Genomic DNA, 15,384 nt, shown 5'->3' with positions numbered 1-15,384 from the left:
GCATTAATTAATGAATGCAGTAATGAACGCCAGTATGTGCTGAGGTCAAGTATAATCATGCTTTGAGGGATGAAGGTGAAATGAATGTTTGGATAAGCAAGAGTATGATGTCCCTATTCATGAGGTTGCATCAGCTTCTCGGCCCTCGTGGTCCAAGGGTGGGGGCCTGCCCAGGAGAAGCAATGGCACATTTTCCCAGCGCTCTAATTTTAGCCAGGCTGTCACCCTCCTGAATGTCTTGGAACTGCTTATGCTGCACCAGCATCCGGCACTGTATCTGGAGGAAATGACTTTTTAACTACGGCATTGTAGGGTGATTCTTTGAACAAAACCACAATGAACGATGGTGGCCAGCTTTCTTTATTCGTGGTAACTGCGAGGAAGCACTCCTAAAAAGCTGAAAAGCAGGTGAGTCTGGTGGGAGGCGACCAATTAGAGAAAAAGGAAGGACCCTCAAGACTGCCTAAGGACTGCCAAGAGGCTCCTTAGAAACAGATACATTCAGGGACTTGATTACATCTGCGGAGTCTGGGGATATCTGGTCGTGGGGCTAAAATGAGCAGCTGCACTCTTTGGGGGGCTTCTTTGTAGAGCCTCTCTCTGTCATCGGCTGCTTCTCCTCCCACAGTAGGTTCAGTCAGAGGAGCTTGGAGGTCCCACGAGATGAAGCTGGCTGTGATTTTTGCTAAGGCCACGGTCAGGAGCACGTGATAGTAGCATTGGCGCAGGCCACGGTGGACCGTTTTTCAGTATACAGTTCCAGCAAAACCTGGTATTCTCCCTGCCAGGGGCACAGGTCAAGTATTAGATGTGTGACCCACAGTACAATTAACCATTTAACAAATATTTACAGAGAACCTTCCATGTGCTGGGTGCTGTTCTGGGCGTTGCGGATAACGCAGAACAAGACAAGCCAACCCCTGCCCTGCGGAGCTTACAGCATCTCTGGGGGAGACAGACCACCCTTCTGATATGTGACTGTGTATGGTGTGTCAGGTGCTCATGTCATGGAGAAAACTCATGCAGGAAGGGAGTGGACGGAAGCACTGGGTTGGTCAAGGCGAGTGCTGGTCTGCAATTTTGAGCAGGGTGGTGGAAGGAGGCCCTGCTGAGATGACGACCTTTAAACAAAGACCTGAAGCAGATGCAAGAAGGTGCAGTGCTGCTATGGGCTGGGGCCCCCACCTTAGAGGGGCAGAAGGAGGCCAGTGGGGCTGCAGGGAGAGGGTTAGATGTGGGGGTGAGGTCAGGGCGACACAGGAGGCCAGACTCTTAGGGCCTCAAAGGCTGTGGTGGGGACATCAGCTTCCACTCTGAAAGGAACTGGGGTCAGGAGAGGGTGGCCTGCCCTGGCTCCTGTGTCAGTAAGATCCCTCTGGCTGCTTCGCTGAAAAGCCCAGGTGGGAGGCGATTGCAGGAATCCAGGTGAGAGATGAAGATGACTTGGAGTAGAGGTGGAGGTGGGGGAAGGCTTTGGGTGCCAGAGAGATTTTGAAAGAACAGCCGATAGGACCCGCTGAGGAAACACAAGTGGGTGGGAGAGAAAGAGATGGGTTAAAGGTGACTCCAAGATTCCTGGCCTGAGCAACTGGAGGGAGAAAGGTTTGTATGCTGAGAGATGACCCCGGGGAGCACAGTTCACCAGCACAAAACCAAAATGCCCCGTCACAGAAAGAATGGCTGCCTTTGGGGGTCTTTCTTGGCAGCAATGCTGTGAGGAGGTCTCCCTTCCTTTGCAGTCAGCTTGGCAGAAGCCGCCTGGCAGCCAAGTCCTATGAGGACTGTAGAAGAGCCATTCCGGTTTTGTTTGCTGCCAGCGCCCCAGCCCTGCACCCCAGCAGCCACAGAGAGGTGATATGTTTGTAGACACGAATCTGGAGAGGAAAATGCTCTGGGGTGGTGGGAAGGTCACAAGCAGAGCAGAGGGACTGTGGCAGAGGCGGCCAGGAGACTGCTGACACATCTTTGAATTGCCTGTCACCCAAAGGAGGAAAGAGTTTAATCTGTATAAAGCAAGAGGGAAGGAGTAGGTGAGACCACCGGGGAGAAGCTGCATGACAGGTGGCTTTTGTTAGAAGGGAGCAACTTTCTAGCAATGAGCAGAGCTTCCAAAGAGAGTGGAGTCCCCAACACTGAAATTGCATTCAAGAGAACCAGGCTGTGCTCTGGATGCTGCCTTGGGTGTGATTCCTTGATTCTAGAGGCTCCCATGAGTCATACTCTTCAAATATTGAGCAGCTGTAATTTTAGAAACAGTGTTCGGAATATAACCAAAGCAGTCCAAATGTTAGAGAATTAATTATAAGTAAAGACTGGCTCAAATTTATATCTCATTGTGTTTCATCCTTCTCCTCCTCCTCATGTACTTTTCTTTAAAATCTCTATGTGCATTTAGGTACACACCTACAAATGTATTGAACACCACATGAATTTTTCATTACTACATTATGAGTCTAAGAGGAGCTGCTGTATTTGAAGGAAGGGGTTCTAGATGATGAATTATAGATATCACAGACTGGTATAAGAGATAAGAGTATTTAGGCAAGTGTGCCAGGCTGGAGGCAGGTGGAGGTGTGTGCTGGGAGGCCAGGGTAGGGAAGGACTGAGTGCAGCGTTTCTGCTGTTGAGGAGGGCACAGAGTTTGTAAGATAGGAATTTGTAGGTGCACCTTTGGCAATACATGGGTCAGGCTGTGCATACGAGTTGTTGTCCACGTGCTTCGGGAGCCCAAAGGATCCCCTAAATTCTCATTCAGAAAACAGGAGGCATAGACAGAGGACAGCAGGTAGGGCTTCAATCCGGGCCAAGGGGTTGGATGAGTTCCGAGGAAAACAGTACCAAGACCCTGGAGACTGAGCGCTGAGTGGGAGCGTTTTTGGCCACATGGGAACTGCCATTAGCCCAGAGCCCATCTCTGGAGGATTTAGCTGGAGGAGGGGATGTGGGGTACGTCTTTTACAACCAAAAGTCTTTGAACTGTGTCTGTTCCATATTAAGAATGCAAAGCCTCTGTGCATTGCGGGCTGGCCACGGCTGACCTGCAGCCGGTGTAGGGAGCCCATTTTGGGATTAAGGCCTCCAGCTTTCTCTGCTGTACATGCAATGCCTTCACACTGGGCAATATCTGCTCGAGTACCATCAGCGGTTGAAGAACTTAGGTTCTGCACTTCCTTCACGCACTGTAGGTGATTAAAATAAAGCTTTTTACGTATCTGGTCAACCTTTTTTCTTTTTCTTTTTTTTTTGAGATGGAGTCTTCCTCTGTTGCACAGGCTGGAGTGCAGTGGTGTGATCTCGGCTCACTGCAACCTCTGCCTCCTGGGTTCAAGCGATTCTCATGCCTCAGCCTCCCGAGTGGCTGGGATTACAGGCGTGCGCCATCATGACTGGTTAATTTTTGTATTTTTAGTAGAGATGGGGTTTCACCATGTTAGGCAGGCTGGTCTTGAACTCCCAACCTCAAGTGATCTGTCTGCCTCGGCCTCCGAAAGTGCTGGGGTTACAGGCATGAGGCACTGTGCCTGGCCTCTCAACTTTCTTTCAAAGGGTTTTTCTGACTTTAAGAAGTTATTTTCCCCTCTATCTTATAACAGTTGCTGGGTAACTGGTTTAAAAATAAGCCAACAATGCAAAAGTGAAAGTCAATTGTTGGTAAATTTTAAGTCAGCCTCTAGTGGGAGGAGGGTCAGAAGGACAATGGGGAAAGAAAAACAATTCAAATAGCAAAGATTTAAAGAAAAATGGAACTCTCTGGGAGAGTTTAGGCCCCTCATACTAGAAGTGAAGACAGGTGTAGTTTTTCTTTCTTGCAAAAGTTTTATATTTTACTGAAAGGCCTGAGGAGGAAACTCTAGAGATTTCCAGAGGCAGAGGGCTGGAGACTTCCCAGCTGCAAGAGCAGTGCTAGTGGAAATCTGAGATGGTAGCAAGATGGCACTCTGACATAGGAACGCAGAGGCTGGGAAAGAAAGGAAACAAACCCAGAGGTGAAACTAAGTTACAGATTCTTTATGGAGAAAGAGACCTTTTTCTTCAGCCAAATACAGGTTTTGGAGAACTGAAAGGATGAGGTTGTAAACAGAACTATTTAAAGTGGTTACATTTTTGTAACTGCACCCCCATGCCTATTGCGGCACTATTGACTACAGCGAAGACATGGAATCAACGTAAGTGTCCATGTATGGATGGATGGATAAAGAAGATGTGGTGTATATACACAATGGAATACTATATGGCCATAAAAAAGAATAACATCTTGTCATTTGTGGCAACGTGGATGGAACTGGGGGTCATTATCTTAAGTGAAATAAGCCAGGCACAAATACAAATATTGTTTATTCTCAGTTATCTGTGGGAGCTAAAAAACATGATCACATGGAGGTAGAGAGTGGAAAGATAGATACCAGAGTGGAGAGGGAGGGGAGGAGGGGAGAGGATAAAGAGAAGTGGGTTGAAGGGTACAAACACATAGTTAATAGAAGACATAAATTCAGTGTTTGATAGCAGAGTAGGGTGACTATAGTTAACAAAAATGTATTCAGTGATAGACATCCTAAATACCCTGACTCGATCACTACGTATTACATACTCATAACCAAATCTCACATGTACTGAACACATCAGCATGCATTGTAAAAAATCACATTTTTGTGATCCTTTTCATATTGTACCATAAGATTCTCTGAGGGGCCTGTAATCCCAGCACTTTGGGAGGCCGAGGTGGGTGGATCACGAGGTCAGGAGTTCGAGACCAACCTGGCCAATATGGTGAAACCCTGTTTCTACTAAAAATCCAAACATTAGCTGGGTGTGGTGGCGCGTGCCTGTAGTCCCAGCTACTCAGGAGGCTGAGGCAGAAGAATAGCTTGAACCCGGGAGGTGGAGGTTGCAGTGAGCTGAGATCATGCCTCTGCACTCCAGCCTGGGAGACAGAACAAGACTGTCTCAAAAAAAAAAAAAAAAAAGATTATCTGAGAGATAGCATATTGAACATTTATTGCTTATAGCAGAGTGATGTAAATTGAGCCATTTAATAAGGTCACATTATCTTGAACAGAAAGGAATTAGTGGAAAATTCTACTCTTAGCTGTGAGTTTTGGCAGCAAATGCTAAAGATGTGGGCATTTTATTGACTTAATGGCAGCTCATGAGTAACAGTGAAAGGACAGTAACTGGAGGACCTTCACGCCTTCATGGCTTGTGCATCTTCCTTTCTCTGAACCGCCAGCCTCCCGAGCACGGTCCCAGCGCATGCATGGTGCCGCCCACACAGCCCAGCAGCACTGCCATATGGAACCCCACAAATGCCATAATCCTGCTGGACAAGACGCCGGCATCCCTCTCAGTGGGAGGTTTGTACTCCGAGGATTCCGTAAGGTTCACTGACATGTAAAATATTAAATGCCAAGATGACAAAGCCAGTGTGTCAAGAAATTTCAAGTGCCCACTGTGAAGTAGCAGTTTTATTAAGAAAGGGTTTTTGCAGGGATGGCCTATGGATACGTTTTTTTTTTTTTTTTTTTTGAGACGGAGTCTCGCTCTGTCGCCCAGGCTGGGGTGCAGTGGCGCAATCTGGACTTACTGCAAGCTCGGGCTCACTGCAAGCTCCACCTCCTAGGTTCACGCCATTCTCCTGCCTCAGTCTCCTGAATAGCTGGGACTACAGGCACCCACCACCACGCCTGGCTAATTTTTTTGTATTTTTAGTAGAGATGGGGTTTCACCATGTTAGCCAGGATGATCTGGATCTCCTGACCTCGTGATCCGCCCGCCTCGGCCTCCCAAAGTGCTGGGATTACAGGCGTGAGCCACCATGCCCGGCCAAGTTTTAAACTGTTTAATTCTTTCCTTCCCCTCCTCTTCTTTCTTGGTTTCTCCTCCTTTCCCTCCTCCTTCTTCTAGCCTTCTTCTTCAAGAAACAAACTATTTAATACAGGAATTAAGTAATATCTTACCTGAGGAATAGTAAATTCAGGATTATTGACAGGCCCAGCATAGTAAATCTGCTCTGAAAAAATATATAAAGCATAGATGATGTTATTCAATCATTTAAAAAAAAAGATTCATGTGATCTGTGGTCACACAGATGTGTGACAATTGTTGGCATCAAAATAAGAGCAGCTATTGCTAGAAATGTTTTCATTCCCTGATCTACACCTACCATTCATTCACTTACTCATTCATGCCACAAATATTGGTCGGGCACCTTCCATGTGGCAGGCCCTGGGGATCCTGGGATGAAAAAGAGAAGTCTCTGTCCACACATTGCTTATATTCTGTTATGGTTTGGCTATGTCCCCACTCAAATCTCATCTTGAATTGTAGTTTCCATAATTCCTGCACGTCATGGGAGTGACCCAGTGGGAGGTAACTGAATCATGGGGGTGGATTTACCTGTGCTGTTCTCGTAATAGTGAATAAGTCTCATGAGATCTGATGGTTTTATAAAGGGCAGTTCCCCTGCACACGCCCTTTTGCCTGCTGCCATGTAAGATGTGCCTTTGCTCCTCCTTTGCCTTCCACCATGATTGTGAGGCCTTCCCAGCCCTCTGGAACTGTGAGTCTGTTAAACCTCTTTTTCTTTATAAATTACCCAGTCTTGGGTGTTTCTTCATAGTAGTATGAAAATGAACTAATGCATATTCTCCTGAGGACAATGATGATACAGAAATAACTAAACAAGATGATATCCAGATTGTAACAAGTGCTGGGAAGAGACACCAAGTAATATGAGAGAGGCAGGAGGGTGTGGTGGGGAAGGGGCCAGGCTGGATCCAGATTGCACAGGGTTAAGTCCCAAGGTTAGTTGACTGTGGACAGTTGTTATCTCTTTTGGCTCAGTTTCCTTGTTTTTTTTTTTTTTTTTTTCAAGAAGGGTAAGATAATGACAATAACAGTACCTACTTCCTAGGGTGGTGGGGAATTAAAAGAGGTAATCAATAAAAAGCACTAATAACAATGGCTGGGAAGCACTCCATGAATACTTGCTAATGTCAGGAACTGGGAGGCACCATGTTCCACAGGGTGGCAGGTCATGGAGGCATCTATAAGGAGGTAGTATTTGAGCCAAGTCCCGAAGGAGCAGAATGGGCCAAGCATTTAAAGAGCTTGGGGAAGATCATCTCAGAATAACAAAATAAGGACAGAGGACTTGATATGGAAAAGAGTTTAGGAAATTGGGAGGATAGAGGGAGATGAGTCTGCTGAAGCACAGTGAACAAAAGGAACTGTGTTGAGAAGAGCTTGGAAAGATTGAGGGGTGACAGATATTTCAGGACCTGCAGGAAATGGTAGGGAGTTCATATTTCATTCCAGAGGCAGTGGAAATGTGTTACAAGTCATGTCAAAATAGCTAATTTATGTTTTGCAGAGACATTCTGCTGTGTAGAGAATGCAGAAGAGAGGCCAAGCCTGAAGGCTCTTCTGTGGCCAAGGTAAATGGTGGATTGGTGAAGGGTGGTGGTGGTGGAGGTAGAGAACACGAATGAGATCACAGCTGTGTTGGGTGATAGCACCCACTGATGAGTGGGTATAGAGAGTGGGGGCCAGGAAGGTTTTGGTTTGAGCATCTGGATAGATGGGGGTACCATTTATTGAGATTAGGGAAGCCTGGTAAGGAAGAGTGTGTGTGTGTGTGTGTGTGTGTGTGTGTGTGTGGTGTGTGTGTGTATGTGTGATGATTGAAGAGCTCTATTTCTGGGAGATGGTTAATAAGAATCCTTGGAAGCAGTTGGCTATACAAGTCTGGAATTTTAGGGAAAAGGTAAGAATGGAGCTATGAATATCAGAGTTATTAACATGTGGTGATTAAACCACGGGATAGGATGAGATGCCTCCCTCACCCCAAGGAGATAGAATTAATCAACAGAGGAGAGGACAGGACCTCCTGAGGCCCTCCAACATTCAGAGGTTGGGTTGAGGAGAAGCCAACCAAGGAGACTAAGAAGAGATGGTCAGTGGAGTGGATGGTAGTCAGAGAGTGAGGGATCAAGGAAGCCAGGAGTTGAATGTTTTTCAAACAGGAGGGTATTGCCAGCCATGCTGAATGCTGCTGCTGAGAGTTTGAGTAAGATGAGAACAGAACTGTGCAGTGGATTTGGCAACATGAAGGTCATTTGGTGACCTTGACAAGAACACTGGAGAGATGAGTACAGATGCCTGAATGGAGTGGACTGAAGAGAGATAAGGAGGTGAGGAAGTAAGAGTTTTGTTATAAAAGGGAGCAAAAGAAAAAAAGATAACTGAAGGAGAGTGTGGTATTAAGAATGGCTTGTTTCTTTGTTCAAGATGGGAGATACTGTGCCATATTTGTTGTTCCAAGGGAATAATCTTGTAGAAAGAGAGATTGAAGATGCAGAACAGGGAATAACTGAAGACACGACGGTTTAAGAAGGTGGAAAGGAAGGCTATTAACACTCCCTCCTGCATTTGAGAGAAGCATGAATATTACTCCCACAACTGTAGGAGAGAAAACAGAGCAGAATGAGTTCAGGTGTAGATATGTTTGTAGATGGGCCAGTAAACCAATAGTGGGGCTCCTGTCTGATTATTTTCATTTTTGCAGTGAAGGTCACAGACAGGTAGGGGGCACTAGATGGCGAGGGCCTGTGTTGTGTTGAGTAGCAAAAGGAGGAATACAATATTCATGGACAGTGGGGAAGAAATTTACTTGAGAAATATAGTAAGATTTCTAGGCAGTGTTGAGTGCTTTGTTTGAGGTTTGTGGCCATAAATTTAAAGATACTCCAGTCAGCCCAGATGTATATTTTCTTAGAGACATCCAGTAGCTCCGATGACTGAAGGTCAATGGTTGGGTTGGAGTCTCACTGGACAAGAATGAAAAGAAGAGAAAGTCAAGGCTGTTGGGTTAGATGCAAGGAAAAGATGATAATAATAGACCATAGAATCTAAGGAGGGTAAGGAAGAAAGTGAAGGCAGGAGGGAGTTGTTGATAGTAACAGTGGGGAAGTGAGTTGAATGGAGTTTCTATTATTGCAGTCAAGGTGCTAGAATTGGTGAGCTGGCAGGATATGAGGAAGCCACATGGCAGAGGGCTTGACATTTAGATTTCAGAAATGGTGCATCTTAACAGGCTATAAGATATCCAGGGTTGACATGAGGGATGGTGGTTGAGGTGTAAAGATGGAAATGGTTGTTGGAAGTAAGGGGGTGAAAAAACTGAGACATCATGGTGCTTGGTGGGCCATCCACATCAGTATTGAAGTCAGCAAGAAAGATGATGCCTTGCCCAGCCCCTCAGTGATTACTGCCTCCCCTGTGATTCTCCAGCACTGCAAACTTTGTGTATTCTAAGCATCGTGGCTAAGAGCACATGTCCAGGGGTCAGACTATCTGGGCTTGAATCTGAGCTCTTTTTTCTATTAATTGGGCAAGTTACTTAACCTGTCTGAGCAGTACATGTAGGCACTGTAACTAATATGTGGTTACATACAGAGGGTTCAGAGGGACAGCCTGCCCGGGGTTCATTTGTCATGCTGGTGCTTTGCCCAGCCTGAGGACGCACCCCTTGCATTGCAATCTGTGCTAATTGTGCCCCTAACAGATATGCACTGCAGTGGTTCAGCCACGGGAACATGATTTCTTTTTTGGAAGTTATCTTTTTCCCAGTAGATACTCTCTGACCCAAGCCAAGAAAATCAGAGCAGAGAGACAAAGAGACCCCTTCCCAATCTGTTCTGGCGAGAGAAGCAGAACTCATCAGTCTCTAGAGCTGCCACTTTCTGCCTGGTGTTCCAGCTTTCTTGCCAATTCTGTGACTCCTAAATGTCCTTTCAAGAAATTCCCTTTGCTTTTGTTGGCTGGATTGGGTGTCTTCTGCTTGCAACTCAGGATGTGGCTGCTACGGGCATGAACAAGCCAAGAGCACTCCTGCTGGCTGTCAGAGTTTGGACACTGTGTGGCTCAGGAGCAGAGTCCAAGAACAAGGACTGGTGCGCCATCCCTGTCTGATCTGGCTGGGTTCCCTTGGGCATGTTTTATACCTGCTTTATGCTTCTACAAATTGCTGTATGGTGGCACAATGCAAATGACTTGACCTAGGAAGCAGACAGATGTGGGTTGGAGACCCAGCTCTCTGACTCACTAGCTAAGTAATGTTGGGCAATTTGCTCAGCCATCCTGCAACTCAGCTTTTGTGCTTGCAAAATAGAAATACTAATGCCTCCCCATACGGCATTGAGAGGACTGGAGAACTTGTATGTAAAGCCGCTGAGCAGAATGTGGTCCCCAGGAAGGGTAGAAATGGCAATTAGTTATTAACTATATTATTATTTACCCAGGTGTGAAAAAGAGTAACAGAATGGACATTCACTTGGTGGATGCTGAAATACGCAGTGAGACTAGGTTTTGGAGCTTCTTTCTTGAGCCAGTGTATGTAACTTCTAAGTTCTGTCTGTGCCTTTTTTTTAAACTTTTGTTTTAAAAAATGGATGAGTATGACTCTTTGAAGAACAACGCTCTAATGATACCTAACATTTTGTTATGCTCATTTAATGCCCGCAGGTTTGCTCATTTGTGTTCTTCACCACTAAGAGGTCCTTCACTGGGCTGAGAGGTTTTCATTAAATTGGTCTCTTACAGTTTACAGTTTCAACTGGGGCTTTTATGGGGGCTCATAAAGTTCTTGAGGTAACTGCAAGTAACTCATGAAATTGTCTTTTTTTTTAACCTGATAAAACAACACCTAAAATTAAATTTTCACTCCATCCTTTCTAAGATCCTCTCCAATTCTGAGATTCCTTTAATTAACATTCTCACACTCCAGGACTATAAAAAGAGCCCCAGTATATTTGCACCCATTTCTTCCGTTCCTTTCGTATGCAATCTTTATCAGTTTTTAATGTGCAGTGGATTAAAGAAATTCACCTCTCTGGTTCTGAACACTTGAAGTCATTTCTGAATATCAGCTTTTTTTTTTGACCCAGATCTTTGGGTGATTGTCATTGAGTGTCTTTTTGAAGAGAAAATTGGTCTTTAAATTGTGGAAATAAAAGGTCCCAAGGGTTTTGGGTGACATCAACTTGATATGAGGGCCTGTGTCTTTCTTTTTTTTTTGAAACAGTGTCTAGCTCTGTCACCCAGGTTGTGCAATCTTGGTTCATTGCAACCTCCATCTTCCAGGTTCAGGTGATCCTCCTATCCTCCCACCTCAGCCTCCTGAGCAGCTGCGACTACAGGTGCATGCCACCACACCCGCCTAGTTTTTTGTAGAGATGGGGTTTTGCCATGTTGTCCAGGCTGATCTCCAACTCCTGAGCTCAAGCAATTCACCCACCTTGGCTTCCCAAAGTGCTAGGATTACAAGCCTGAGCCACTGCACCCGGCTGGTCCTGTGTCTTTGTCTGCCTCTTTTTGTTCTCAATAACCAGCGCAGATGCAGCCTGCTGACTGCATGAACTCTTCTAGGCGACCCTCTCCCCATTTCCTAGCCCTTGCTAGGATCTTGCTGGAATTCCTGCTAATTTCCCAAATTTATTATAAAATGTCATTAATGCTTAAGCATTTTTAGGGCGCTTAACAGTATAAAAATACTCGAGTTATAATTATGATGACTAGGCCAGTTGGCATATCCAGAACAAATATTTTTGTTTAAAAAATCATTCATTCATTTACCAAGCATTTTGAGTCCCTTTCCCACCTGCTGGGCCCAGCAGGGCAGGGTAGAGGGGAGGCAGTGTTCTTTTTTGCCCCAGTTATATTGAGAAATGATTGACAAATAAAAATTGCACATATTTAAGTTGTATAACGTGGTTAACATATCCTCACATAGTCACCTTTCGTGTGTGTGTGTTTGTGTGCATGTGTGTGTGCCTGCATGTGTGTGTTTGTGTGCATACATGCATTTGTGTGTGAATGTATGTGCGTTTTTGTGTATATGCATGCTTATGTGCGTGCGTGTGTGTTTGTGTGTAGTGAGAACAGTTGAGAGCTACTCTGCTAGCAATGTACAATACATTGTGATCAACAGTAGTCCCTGTGCTGTACGTTAGGTCTCCAGAACTTACTCATCCTCTAACTGCAAGTTTGCACCCTTTCACCGCCACCTCTTCTTTTCCCATGCTCCTTAGACCCTGCCAGCCACTCATCTACTCTTACTATGAGTTTGACTTGTTTTGGATTCCACATGTAAGTGAGATCATGCAATATTTGTCTGCCTTATTTCATTTAGCATAATGTCCTCCAGGTTTGTCCACATTGTTGCAAATGGCAGAATTTCTTTTTTAAGGCTGAATCGTATTCCACTGTGTGTATAGACCACATTTTCTTTATCCATTCATCTGTCGCTGTTGTTTTTACATCTTGGCTACTGTGACTAATTCTGTGAGAAATTCCCACTGTTGGTGGGAATGTAAATTAGTACAGACAATGTGGAAAACAGTGTGGAGATTCCTCAAAAAATTAAAAATAGAACTTCCATATGATTCAGCAATCCCACTTCTGGGTATATATACATATATATCCAAAGGAGATGAAATCAGTATCTGGAAAGGATACCTGCAAGCAGGGAGGCAGTGTCAACCTGGGAGGATGCAGCCCTCACTCTCCCCTCCAGGTGAGGCCAAGAGCAAAGTGGGAGGAAGCTCAGAGTCTGTGATGGCATCTGGTGCGTGGAGGAACAAGGTGAGGGGCCAGAGGACGAAGAGGAAGGTGGGAAGGATGTTCCAGACCAACCAAGAGCATCGTCTCCGGAGGAGGAGGGAGGGAGTGCATGGCTTTATTCTAGTGACCTCTGGATACAGTCTTTATTCCTCTCCTTGCCTCTGGGTATTTCCCAAGAGAACCAGATCTGAAAGATGGGGAAGGCCCAGGCACTGCTTCTCATCCCATCCCCTCTGATCTGAAGCTTTGCTTTCTTCAGTTTCTGACCCTTGAGGATGTAGTCCTTACTGTTCCCCTAAGACTTGGAGCTGGTAGGTTAGGGCTCTCATTTAAGGTAATAACAAACTTGCCTTGGGGTAGGGACTGATAAGAGTGTCCACTGCCTTCAGGGCGAATGTCACTGAAGCTAGATCCCAGTGGGCCTTAAAGGCTGGAGGTTTCTTCAGGTTTCCATGGATTCCAGGCAGTGTGGGTAGGTAAGCTCCAGGCTAAGCCAGGCCTAATTGTAACTTTTTAGTATTATTTTTCAGTGTGTCCTAATTTGATGGCAAGAGAAATAGTGCAATTTTCCAGGTCACAGAAAGCTAGCACTCCCTCCACGGGTCTGTAGATCCATCCACGAGAAGAGGAGCCAAGACACATGAGTTCCCATCTCAGCCACTTTGTCACTGGGGATACTGGCAGCAGTTGAAGGACAGGACCAGAAGCTAGGACTGGGGGAGGTTGGGAATGAAGTGCGGGGATGGAAAGCCTGCAGCTTTTGAAGGAGCAGGAAGTCTAAAATGGCCCAGAAATCAAAGGTGAGCAAACAAGTATAACATAGGTGATACCCTAGAAAACATGTACAGTAGACAATAGTCCCCCTTATCTGCAGTTTCACTTTCTGCAGTCTCAGTTACCTGTGGTCAATTGTGGCCTGAAAATGTTACGGTATTTTGAGAGAGAGAGAGAAAGAGGGAGAGAGACAGTGAGAGAGAAAGACAGAGAGAAAGAGAAAGAGGGACCATACTCACATATTTTTTATTACAGTAAATTGTTATAATTGTTCTATTTTATTAGTTGTTATTGTTAATTTCTAACTATGGCTAATTTATAAATTGAATTTTATCATAGGTATATGTATATATGGGGAAAATAGTAAATATAAAATTTGTTACTATTCATGGCTTTAGGCATGCACTGGGGGTCTTGGAACATGTCCCTATCAGGTAAGAGGGGACTACTGTATTTTAAAATTTAGGCTTCTGTTAAGCTGCGTATTCCCCTTCTGTTATAGCCTAAATCAATGCCTGAATTCCGGGGGCTTGCATTTGTTAATGTATGTGTAGTGAACATGAAACAACTGAATCATGAAGCCCATGGTAGTGGGGCCATGGCTGGGGGCATGCTTTAGAGAGGTTGTCAGGTCATCAGCATAGATTAATTTCTTCAAGGTAGCACCTGCTGGGAAGGTGGTTTAGCCCTGTCTTCTACTCCAGCAGCGCAGGAGGTAAGGCATTTTGCAGAAAGCATTTGTGGATTTTTTCCAAATCTAGGCAGTAAACAGATTGCATTCCCAGAAATCCCCCCAAATTCCCTTCATTTCCTAGATCTGTGGAAAGGAGCACATTGAAACAGAAATAGAGGAGGCCATAGAAATCTAACTGATGGAATCTGACTGCTGATCTAGATACTATTGTTAAGACAGAATTTTAAATTGATACAGACAGTGAGATTGAGAAGGCTCTGCAATGAATAATGCTGGGAGGATCACCAGGTCCTAGTGTTCAGCATGAACCAGGACCAGAAGAGAAACAACTAATTAAGGAAGGTAATGAAAAGGAAGGGAGGATGGGTAACCACAAGCACCCACCATGGTTACACCTTTGACTTATTTGTATGTGTAAAATCAGTGAGTATTATAACAGAATCTCTTGGATGCTGTCAGAAAAATATCTGCCTTATGGGCAATATTATGCCAGACTTTAAATACAGTTCTCAGGGGATCTACTCTGTTTTATATGGAAATTCATCTAATTATAATGTATTTCTCACTTTGGTCAAACAGTAGAAAAGTTCAGATTTATACAAAAGATAAACCAGGGACCAGTTATTTTCTCAACTAGAGGATTCTTCAGATTGCAAAAGATGTCATCATAATATTTCTTTTAATTGCAAGCTTTAAATATTAATGCATTTAAAATCAAGTTTAAACCTAATTATTTTCTCTAGCTTGCATATTGCACACGGGGAGGTATGTTTATCCGTTGAATGTGTTTCATAATGGATTTTGCTCATACTGAGAAGTGGCTTGTGCAGGCATGGATGCGCCATGAATCAGCAGTTCTTGTGGGCACCATTATCTTCTGCACCTCTCTGGGGTCCTGACATGAATAAGGCATCATTAAGTCCTCTAAGGTTTTCATTGGTTGGATTACATCAATCACAGCTTTCAAGGTTTCAAAGAAGATTCCTTGACCTACAGATACTCTAATTTATAATCATACACACCCAGTGTATACACACACACACACACACACACAATTTATTTATTGAACTCGCCTAAGCCTTTATTTTAATTTCAGTTGATTTTGGCAGTAGATTGTGTGCAACTGATATCTGCAAGTCAATCTGTGAATCAATACACAAATTATTTTTGAAACAGTATTACTCACTTGGTGCTATGGAACCAAGGCCACATTGCCTGGGTTGATCTACCCTGGTCAGAACTCATAGAGGTTTGGCCAGAACCAGGTTTGACAGTTGACATGTCTCTCATTATCAAGT

At 44.6% G+C, this 15,384-nt stretch overlaps 1 protein-coding gene across 1 annotated transcript in view; it reads right to left on the bottom strand.

Moving 5' to 3' along the window:
• Positions 1-343: 343 nt before the first annotated feature.
• LY86 (lymphocyte antigen 86) overlaps positions 344-15,384 on the bottom strand; it is a 59,209-nt gene continuing 44,168 nt past the window's right edge. The window contains exons 4-5 of the mRNA XM_003272238.4: positions 5,955-6,007; positions 344-781 (exon numbers count right to left, since the gene is read on the bottom strand). Coding sequence (XP_003272286.1) covers positions 698-781; positions 5,955-6,007 — 137 coding nt within the window. The 3' untranslated portion in view covers positions 344-697. The remainder of the gene's footprint in view (positions 782-5,954; positions 6,008-15,384) is intronic.

This window comes from Nomascus leucogenys, chromosome 8 (genome assembly GCF_006542625.1).
Source record: "Nomascus leucogenys isolate Asia chromosome 8, Asia_NLE_v1, whole genome shotgun sequence".
Classification (NCBI taxonomy): Eukaryota; Metazoa; Chordata; class Mammalia; order Primates; family Hylobatidae; genus Nomascus; species Nomascus leucogenys.
This window is presented reverse-complemented; position numbering and strand designations above follow the sequence as displayed.